The sequence below is a fragment of the Coptis chinensis genome, chromosome 9 (genome assembly GCF_015680905.1).
Source record: "Coptis chinensis isolate HL-2020 chromosome 9, ASM1568090v1, whole genome shotgun sequence".
In the NCBI taxonomy this organism is placed as follows: domain Eukaryota; kingdom Viridiplantae; phylum Streptophyta; class Magnoliopsida; order Ranunculales; family Ranunculaceae; genus Coptis; species Coptis chinensis.
This window is the reverse complement of record NC_141464.1, coordinates 39,315,267-39,325,796: the sequence shown is the minus strand read 5'-3', so window position 1 is coordinate 39,325,796 and position 10,530 is coordinate 39,315,267. Positions and strand designations below refer to the sequence as shown.

At 35.8% G+C, this 10,530-nt stretch overlaps 2 protein-coding genes across 4 annotated transcripts; both read left to right on the top strand.

The window, feature by feature from the left end:
* Positions 1 to 1,312: 1,312 nt before the first annotated feature.
* Positions 1,313 to 4,900, top strand: LOC147475933 (homogentisate geranylgeranyltransferase, chloroplastic-like). 3 transcript variants are annotated; one of them, XR_015208252.1, is made up of 8 exons: positions 1,313 to 1,415; positions 1,569 to 1,977; positions 2,275 to 3,274; positions 3,390 to 3,473; positions 3,559 to 3,633; positions 3,730 to 3,813; positions 3,939 to 4,028; positions 4,250 to 4,900. XR_015208252.1 is itself a non-coding variant. In XM_086583364.1 (7 exons), the coding sequence occupies exons 3-7, from the start codon at positions 3,408 to 3,410 to the stop codon at positions 4,298 to 4,300; spliced, it is 366 nt and encodes a 121-aa protein (XP_086439490.1). In that variant the 5' UTR covers positions 1,313 to 1,415; positions 1,569 to 3,274; positions 3,390 to 3,407; the 3' UTR covers positions 4,301 to 4,900. The 3 variants fall into 3 exon arrangements, 2 of the variants coding, with proteins under 2 accessions (XP_086439490.1, XP_086439489.1); XM_086583364.1 differs by having other exon boundaries at positions 1,569 to 3,274; XM_086583363.1 differs by lacking the exon at positions 4,250 to 4,900 and having other exon boundaries at positions 1,569 to 3,274; positions 3,939 to 4,214.
* Positions 4,901 to 7,048: 2,148 nt separating this feature from the next.
* LOC147475932 (putative homogentisate phytyltransferase 1, chloroplastic) lies at positions 7,049 to 9,795 on the top strand. Its single transcript, XM_086584458.1, has 6 exons — positions 7,049 to 7,149; positions 7,281 to 7,376; positions 7,513 to 7,584; positions 7,746 to 7,841; positions 7,974 to 8,078; positions 8,961 to 9,795. The coding sequence occupies exons 1-6, from the start codon at positions 7,099 to 7,101 to the stop codon at positions 9,000 to 9,002; spliced, it is 462 nt and encodes a 153-aa protein (XP_086440584.1). The 5' UTR covers positions 7,049 to 7,098; the 3' UTR covers positions 9,003 to 9,795.
* The last annotated feature ends 735 nt before the right edge of the window (positions 9,796 to 10,530 follow it).

Sequence of the window (10,530 nt, the reverse complement as noted above, 5' to 3'; positions counted from 1 at the left end):
TAAGATTCCCATGAAAGAGAGAGAGGGAGGAGGAGAAAGAGATAGGGAAAACATTCTTTATGTGTTTTTATTATTTTTATTATTTTCTCTTTCATGGATAGAAAACATGTTTTAGTGAATCTGGACTTTTCCTTTGGATTTGCTTATCCACACTTTTGTGTTCCTGCAATTCAAGGGGCTTACTAGAGTATCCACGTTTTAGACAGACCAAACACCTATACAAGATAAACATGACTGCCACGTCACCAATTCCTGAATATGGACTCTCTATTCACACTGCCAAACAGAGCCATAGAGATAGGATAGTTTGACAACAAAATCTATCGTACATAATTGTTGAAAACAATCAAACTTGGGAATAGATGTATTTTCTGGAATTGGTCGAGTAGTGTGGTTTTGAATTATTCAAATTTAGTCAAAAAGTCAAAATAATTAGTATTTATTCAAAACTGACCGATTTGGTGAATGAGAAGTAAATATATATATTTGACAATAATAAATAGATGTTGGGTATACTAAGATAGTCAAGGTAATAATTAATAATAAAATTAAGTGTTTGAGTTTTAATTTAGAAACTTACAAAGTCTATATAAAGGTTTGTATGTCTTTTGAATAGTAAGTTGTACATAATTTGTTTCTTAGAGCATCTCCAATTGGGGGTGTAAATTCCACCTATATACCAATAAGATTTTACTTATGCAATTACATAGTAATGTATATATATTATAAATATCCACATATTCTATAGTTTCTAATGGAAAAGTGTAAAAAGAATTAGATTTTAAACTTGGACGTCCACTTGGAACACCATCCTCCAACGCTAAGTGGGCGTTTTGAAAATTACGAAGTCAACAATTTAGAACTCGTCCGGACATATTGTAAATAATGTAAATTTGCGGCGCTTGATGCCAGAACTTTTTAACAATTTGTATCCGGCTGAGTCTTTGTCCATTATTAAAGAACGTACTTCAATTAGTTTTCATACTAGCGTTTTCGTTAAAATTCACGTGGGGCACTGTACACGTACCCTTCCTAGCCACAATGTGGCTTCCCCTCCAGCTTTGTGGTACAATTAATTTGTCGACACCTTATTATTTTATTTTATCTTTTGGTAAAGATCTTATTATTTCATTTGACATGCATGCATCTTAATTATTGATCTATATCCAAGTGGAAACATAATTCAATGGTAGTTCGTCAAAAATAAAATAAAAAAATAATGGTAACGACATACTATATCGAATTATATTGACATGCCCATTTTGATTTTCACCTATATAAAGCTTACATACGTACGTTACGAAAAAAAGAAGAGCAAACGATTAAACACATAGAAAGAGGGAGAGATGCTAACTGCTCTTTCAGGTTCGTCTGTTAGCTTAGGGTACCAAGATATTATGCTCAACATTGTCAAGGCAAGTGCATTCTTTTCATGTTCGCTCACGGCCGGTAGATCGAGCAATTAACCATTGGCATTTTTCTTAAGTTATTCTTCTATTTTTCCTTTTGGAGTTTAGTCTTTTCATGTTTTGCTCATGGGTAGAACACTTTTTCTTTCCTTTTTGCAGAAGGACAAATTCCGGGAAAAATATCTTTGAATACACAAACAAGAGGTTTTACACAATTTCTGTAAAACCTCTATAATTAGGAAAAGAAATGGTTGGAGCCTGGGCAATATTTAAATAAAACTGATTCTTTATATAAAAGTAAAGATAATGTGGAATTGCCCTTTAAAACTGATTCTAAACTATGCGGAGTGACAATTCTTGATTTGTATCGAGATAACATATCTAATTAAATTTTTATACACTTTGTCTAATTAAGTAGAGTCACCATGGGCCGACTATAATGAATGGTTTTAAATACACGCAGTGGAAGAAAGTTTCTCCAAGAGAACCTATAGTACGTTAGATAAGGCTATGTTCGAGCAAGTCATGAATTGAGGAAGGAGCACAATTTCAAGGAATTGATATGCAGGTGGGATGAGTTGATAAAACTTAATGGTGAATGACGACTAATCCTTAAAGCAAGGATATGGATGTCATAGGGGACCTTGTGCCCTTGTGGATTGTTGGTTAGGTTGTACCTTTTTTGACGACGTACGTGTTGGTCTTAGATGGACTTATGTAGCTACAAGCATGATTACATGCAACTTTGAGCTTTAGGTGCTTATTGAGGACCTCTCTCAATCTTCAGGGACTTATGTAGCTATAAGCATGATTATATGCATCTTTGAGCTTTTGGTGCTTATTGAGGACCTCTCTCAATCTGCAGGGACTTTCACCCAAGCTGTAAAGAGGTCGTGCTGACCCATATGATAGCCCAGCCGCATGACTCGACCGATAACGGGGTGATGGGGAGTGCAAACCATTTGTAGTCCATCTTTCGTGTACTCTGTTTATGGTATTGTACATGATTTTGAGTGCAAATTAATGAAACATTTTTACCTTAAAAAAAAAAGTACATTTTTTTTTCTAAACAAATTATTACCCCATAATTATGCAGACCCAAACAAACATGTATTGAGCAGTTACTTTTTACATATGTTGTTCCATCGGTATCTTCTTCTATAATATCATTAAGTACATTTCGAAGAGGAGGATGGAAGTAAAACATATGATCCATAACAACTAGTTTTGCAAGGTGATCAGCTGCCCTATTCATCTCTGGATAGCAATGGTAGCTGAAATTGCTCCATTGAAGCTGATTCTTCAATAATATGATAGATGAAGCTGTATTGAGACAGTACCAAGGAGGGGATATTGCACCATTAACTATTTGAATAGCTAATACGGAGTCAGAATTGACTTGCACTCGGTTGAAGTTGTGCAGCCCTTGAGTCCCGCTTCTATAGCCAAAAGCTCCTGATACAAAATTGATTTCTGGTCTTCCTTGAGTTAGTTGCTCTGTTGTTGTCTAGAGAACTTCATTCCAAACTTAGCAGCTCCAAAATGTGGTATTCTGTATAGTTTAGTTTCTAATATTTTAGCTTTTTTTTAATTTAATAGGTTTGATACAGTCACAAGTTCGAGTAAATCATTTGGATTGTAGTTTTTACCAACACGACCTTGGGAAGCTCTCTCATAGTTATCTGCAAAACAATAAGAAGTCATCACTGCTCAACCATGGTAGATCACTTGGTAGATGTTTCTGTTCTATACAGGAAATCAGTTATGAGTTTCAATCTGTGGTTGATCATACAGCATGGACTAGTCTTTCACAGAAACTGAATGCATTCTATAGGTTTTCTCGTCCTCACACTGTGGCTTTCACTGTAAGTTTAAATATATGCAAACACATACCAAAAATAATTAACTTGCATCAATAACTTTAGCAATATTTGAAAGAAAATGGAACTGAAGTAGTGTTTCGCTGGATTTTTTAATTAGATTTCAGCAATATTATCCATGTCTCTTCTGCCAGTGGAAACAATGAGGGATCTCAGTCTCAACTTTGTTATGGAATTTCTGAAGGTAATAAATTAAATGGAGAAATGTAGAGGAGTTTCCCCTAACTTTATTCAACCCAGGATATTCAGTAATTCTCATGCTATTTCAGGCATTGGTACCGACACTACTGATGAACATTTATGTGGTTGGACTGAATCAGTTGTACGATGTTGAAATCGACAAGGTATTAACATTTTCTGTTGTAATATTCAATGTTGGGCGGTGCACTCGTACACTTGTAGTCTAATGTTTCTGCTTGTATCCCCTTGTACGTACTAAGGTAAACAAGCCCGATCTTCCACTCGCTTCTGGTGAATTCTCTATGAACGTCGGGAGAGCAATTGTGACCACCTGTTTGTTCTCGGTAATTTCTTCTTGACACACAGTCACACAGATATCTTTTTAGGCTATTGATTAGGCTATACATAATTAAAATCTATCAGTAGGTTACTGTTCTTCTAATTCTTTCTTGATCTTTTTGTTCTACAGAGCCTGGCTTTAGGATTGCGGTTTTATTCCCCACCACCGCTATTTGCTCTTTTCATGTTTTTTTCACTTGGAACTATATATTCTGTGAATGTAAGTCCTCGACAACAGAATGATAATACATTCCTGACAATTGAATTTTGGTGATACCCATGTCTTTGATGACTGAGGGTTCAATTTGTATCAATCGGTCTTCCTTACGACTCCAAGACGACTGGGATTTGGAACCTGGTTCATCTTCCAGTTGGATTCTGAAATTTCTGAATTGTGAATGTGAAAAATGAGAATTCTTATTTATTATTAAATGTTTTCAGGTGACACATTTGATGCCCAAACCATGTCCTTTTCACATACTCATGTCGTAAGACATGTTCAAGATCTTCAAAGTTCCAACAACTCATCATTTTCCAAGCTATCTTGGTGTTCCATCTGTCCTCGGACGGGCTCATCAAGATAAGTTTCAACCTTTGGTGCAAAGGTTCAGAGATAGACTGGCCAAGTGGAAAACTATTTTACTGAGTAAAGGAGGAAGGTTAACTCTAATTAACTCGGTTCTTTCTGCTCTTCCTTCTCACATTATGTCATGTATCAAACTACCATATGAACTGATTGATCAGTTAGATAAGTATAGAAGATCTTTTTTATGGGGACATGATATAACGGAGCGGAAAATGCATTATTTTTCATGGGATTTAGCTTGTACCCCAGTTAATGCAGGAGGGCTTGGGGTAAAAAATCTTGATATTCAGAACCTTGCACTCCTTGGTAAGAAGGCATGGGATCTTTTGCATCAAAACTCGCTTTGGGCAAAATACATGAAAGACAAATATTTTCCTAATGTTGATTTTTGGCGAGCTAGATGTCGGAGTTCAGCGTCTTCAGCTTGGAAAGTGATGCATAATCTGAGGAATCTATTATCTTTTGGTGTTGCTTGGCGCATTGGAGATGGATTATCTGTTCAAGCATGGTTGGATGCATGGGTCACGGGAACACCGTTGGAACTTCCTTTGATTCAAAACCTTACAATTGCATTTTAGATAGAGTTCTTTGATTTCATTGATCCTGTCAATCGACGATGGAATACTCAATTAGTTAGACAGTACTGGCCGATGGAATATGCAGATCGGATATTGACTATCCCGCTGAAGATTCATGCAACTCAAGACTCCCGATATTGGGCTCCACACCATAAAGGATGCTATATAGTTAAATCTGCTTATCGGATGCTTCAAGGTTGGATTGACCCCTCAAAGTACCACAATAAAAAGATTTTTGCTTCTATCTGGAAATGTAAGGTTGCATACAAAATCAGGTACTGTATGTGGCAAGGAGCGCAAGAGGTAATTCCTACTTCAGATTTCCTATTAAGGCATCATTTCCATGTGGATCAAGAATGCTTTTTATGCCGACATGAAGAAGAATCATTACATCATTTGTTCATCGGATGCCCTTTTGCAAGAGCTCTAAACTTACACTCCATAATATATGGAAAAAGAACAAATTTCATAACTTTCAAACAATGGATTGAGGAGGTCATCTACAAGTGCAAGGAATATCGGGTAGACCAAGATTTGGTTAAAAATTTGCAATAGTTTTTGGTGTATTTGGTTAGCAAGAAAACTCGATTCGGTCAAAGGATGCGAACATAATGCATTTTCTGTACAAAGTTAAATCTATGCTCAAATTCGCTGAAGATGAAGATAGTACTACTGCCGTGAGAGCTGAGATAGCCAAAGTAGCGATTTCAATAACTTGGCAATTTCCTCCTAGCGGGTGGTTGAAATTGAATACAGATGGGTCTGCCTTAGGTTGTCCAGGGCCAGCTGGAGCGGGTGGAGTATTACGAAATGAATATGGTGGTTTTATTTATGGATTTGCAACACCTTTCAAGCGAGCTAATGCCATATTGATGGAATGCTATGCACTTAGAATGGGATTGTTGGTAGCAAAGAAGTTAGAACTCGATCACATCATCATTGAAGTGGACTCATCCTTCCTTCATAAAGCAATAATTGGTGAGAAAGAAGAATCACCTTCATCTGTCATAGCTCTAATAGAAGACATCAAACAACTATTGAAGGGATTCAGGCATACAAGGATGGTTTGGAACTATAGAGAAGCTTAACCGTGGTTGATACTTTTTTTTCGACATCGTCGACACAAAGTACCGATCTTGATTGGATGACCAATCCAATCCCTCATCAAGATAATATACCGGAAGTGATTCAACCCTTGTTAAATGAGTTCTCTTCGTTTCCGGTGGTCTCATCCACTGCTTTTGTATTAAGCTCTATAAGAGCGGATGTTCAAGGACTTTGTACTGAACGATTAATCAGTAAGTAAATAAAGAAAGTATCGTTTATCAAAAAAAAAAAAATGTCGTAAGAGCATATTTAGGAGAGCTACCAAAAAAAACACCAAAATTTTGAACCAAAAAAACACCCACGCATCAAACTACGGGGTTTTGGATAAACCGCGCCATATAGTCCACGCGGTTTTTCCAAAATCACGCCACTAAAGCCCAACTGACAGGTCCAAGCCCACGCGGTTTTGAGAAAACCATGCCATGGGCACATAAACTTTTTTCTATTTTTTTCTTTCTCAATCTTTGGCGTGGTTTTCACAAAACCTGAAAACCGTGCCATATAAGCCCAATTAGAAGTCCAAGCCCACGCGGTGTTGGCAAAACTGCGCGGTTTTGGAAAAAAGCCGGTTTTGGCAAAACTTGATTGATGATACAAAGAAAATGGAACCAAATATTGGCCGATTTGGTATTTGGTTTGGTATTTTTTTAGTGTTTTCATCAATATGTGACTCTCCTAAAGTTGAAAAAATACCAAATTGTTGAAAATTTGGTGTTTAATGCTAGATTGATATCACTCCTAAAAATGTTCTAAGTTGTGGGGTTGTGGACTTGTGGTTGACCCCAACGAGTGATAGAGGATACCAAGTGTGCGATAGCTAGGGGTGTCCGGTAGGGCCTAAGTCTGATGACATATATGGTGTTAGATTCATTTATTTGTTTGGGCTTAAGAACAAGCATAGTAAGTCCAATCTATTAAGTTTAACATGAGGATGGCCCTTAATTTTTGTTTAATGCAATTTGATGTAGCTCCCCCTTCTCCACTGGAAGAAGAAACCATTTCTTGCTGCGGCAAGCATCATGGCTGTGAGGTCTCTGCTTATCCCTGTCGGTTTCTTTGTACACTTTCAGGTATGACAAGTAATCCAGTATGTTTAAAGTGGTTTAGGCAATAATGTAAAATAATATCCCATTTTACTTTGTGACTCTCGTATGCTTCTTTATTTTGCCTGATGGTAATAATATTGGTTACTACATTGCAGAAGTATGTACATCTAAGGCTTGTAGTGTTTCCAAGGTCTTTGATAGTTGGAACCCCTATCATGTTCGCCTTTGCTATTGTAATAGCATTGTTTAAGGTAAACCACTAGACCACCATAACCACCAATAATATCCACCGCCACTACAACTGTGATCACCACCAACAATACAACGAACATATACAAACACTAGCAACCAAATTTGAATGCTTTTAGTCATGTTATTTCTCAACAGGATCTACAAGATGTGGAAGGGGATCGAAAATTTGGCTATCCATCTTTTGCTTTGCAACTAGGCCAGGAAAAGGTAAGTTGAATTTCTCTGCCCCACGATGAATGTGCTAAAAGTTGTACGCCGTCGTGTAATGCCTTCCAATGTGCTAAGTCCTTTTAGGTTATGGTTCCGGATTTCTTTATAGTAAAATCGCATATCTAGCTACCTCTTGCCTTTGGTACTCCGTGAAGCAGGTATTCCGGTTTTGCATCAGTCTGTTGTTGACAGCATATGGTTCTGCAGCAGTGGTTGGAGCTTTTTCACCTAACACATTTTGCAAGCTTGTCACTGTATGTGTTGCATCTCCAACACCAATTTACGTATCTCAAGTTCCTATATATGTGACGTTAAATTGTCTACTAAATAAATAAAAATAGGTCTATGAACTGAATATCAGTATATATATCATTTGATGGTTTCAGGTGTTAGGTCAGTGTACGCTTGGTTTCATGCTCTGGGTACGTGCTCGATCTATTGACTTTACAAATAAAGCATCTCTAGCATCTACATACAAGTTCATCGGTCAAGTAAGTTAGCTTCAAGGGCTTATTTCTTCAATTCTTCGTAGCTAGAGTAAATTAACAAATAAATGACTACCCAAAAATAGGGATTTTTTGTATTAACCCCCACCCCGCTTGTATGGTCGCGTTTGTGAAAAAACTCCCGAAATAACAATCATCACAAAAGACCTCCCATTCTACCTCGAAAACTATTAACATACCGTTTGTTTTTGTGAAATACCAAATTTTCCCCCACATTTATTTATAAAAAAAACCCCAAATTTATTGAAAAACTTTGATTATACATATATTTTTCAGTTCAGATGAACCAAGAAGATACAATGAATAATTGAGAAAGAATGAGAGATGAATTAAGTTGAATTGGAATTATTTTATCAAAACTATCGCCCATGAAAAGATTTCAGAATACAAGAGTGAGAAAACTGACTTTAGTTATGAAGAAAGTCATTGGTAATAAAAGAATATGAATGAAATTTTAATGACTAGTTAATTTGGAGATAAATTTGGTATTTCGAAAAAACAAACCGTCTGTTAATAGTTTTGAGACGGAATTGAAGTATTTTATGATGATTGTTATTTTGAGGGGTTTTCACAAACACGACCATACAATGGACAAAAACCCCGCAAAAATATTGGAATAGTTAATTGAGCACCCGATTTCAAATTTGGTAGGACGTCACTAATGTCATCAATTCAACATGACAACTAAGCAACATTGACGAAATTTAGCAACATAACTGTTAGGGATGTTTTTAAACCTTGAACGCTGGAGCAAAATTCAGCTAACAACAAATTGTATGCCACAAGTTTATCGTGATATCTATAGCAAATTTGCTTATTTTTCAGGATTGATACTGATAGTGCAGAAATGTTTTTGTGTACATGTAGCTTTTCGCAATGGAGTACCTTCTCATCCCATTTATTCGTTGAGATGAGCTACGAAGTAATCAAAACTCAGAGACACTGCAGCTCAATGTTTAGTCAAAGGTTTTGGGTTAATTTGAGACATGCCCAAAATATCGCCGAGATATCCGATATTTCGCTGATATATCTCGGTAAATTGGTACACCGATATCGATATTTCCGATATATGTCCACCAAATATTGAACCCTTTTTTCCGAAATATATCGGAATTTCCGATATGAAAGTTTATATCGCCGATATAATCGATATTTCCGAGATAATCGATATATATCAGTTGACTTTTTGACCAATTGTTAATAACTTAATATTGAAATTTCCAAAATATCCGATATATCCGAGATATATCGGCGAGATATCCGAGATATATCGGTGAGATATCCGATATTTTAGAAACTTTGGACTGGTCACCAAAAAAACCGAGGTATCCGATATATCTGATATATCTCGGTTTTTGGGTACACCGATATATGAACCGATATCGAAATTTTGAGCCTTGATTTGAGATAGACTCCTGTTTTGAACGGTGTTTTTTAGATATCCTCTGTTTTGAAATTCATTTGATATACCCCTGCTTTTCATTTATGTCAGTTACCTATCAGCAAAAAGCTTTTTATTTCCCTTTTTGCCTTAACCCCTAGTTTGATCCATTTCCAACGTGGCTTCACTATATATGGATGAATTTCAATACATGGGTCATCTGTAGGGGTGATTTCGGACCGGATTTGATAAAGGGTTTTCGGAAAATTTCCAATTTTTTTCCAATGGCAATATCCTTTTCAAATCCGATCCAATTATTTTTCGGATGATAATTTTTTTTTTTTCGAATTTGAAAAGTTTGAAAAGTTGAAAATTTTTCGAAAATTTCAGAATCCGCAAAATACGGAAGCAAATCGAAAATTTGAATTATATAATCAGATTCTCTTTTAGGATAACCATTTTTTATCCAGTTAATACATTCATTTAGCAATCATTTTGAAATGTATTAATTCAGTAAACAAGTTAGACTTTTTAACACATTCATTCAGCAAGTTTTTTCTTTATGGCATGTTAATACATTAATTCAGTAAATAGGAAGATGGGAGAAATTGAGACAATATTATACTTCTTTAAGATTTTTATTTAGTTTGTAAACTATATGTAGTTTTAATTTAGTAACTATATGAAATAGACCGCTATATGTTAAAAATTCAAAATTTAATCGAAAATCGGATCGGATTTTGAAAACACATCCAATTCCAATCCAATTATTTTTCGAAAAAATTGGATATCAAAATTTCAGATATCGTAACACAAATATTATGGCTAAATTTGGAAAAATATCGGATTGGAATTCAGAAAAATTATATTTTTGGAAAAAAAAAATAGGCACCACTCGTAATCTGGCATCGAGCCCATTAAGATTTGATTCAATCCAGCAGACACTAAGAGTGTGTTTGTTATGATAGAAATACTATGGAAAGGAAAGGAAAATAAGAGTGGTTCACCTTTTCTATAGTTTTTAAGGCGTTTGTTTATCCATGGAAAGGAAAATTG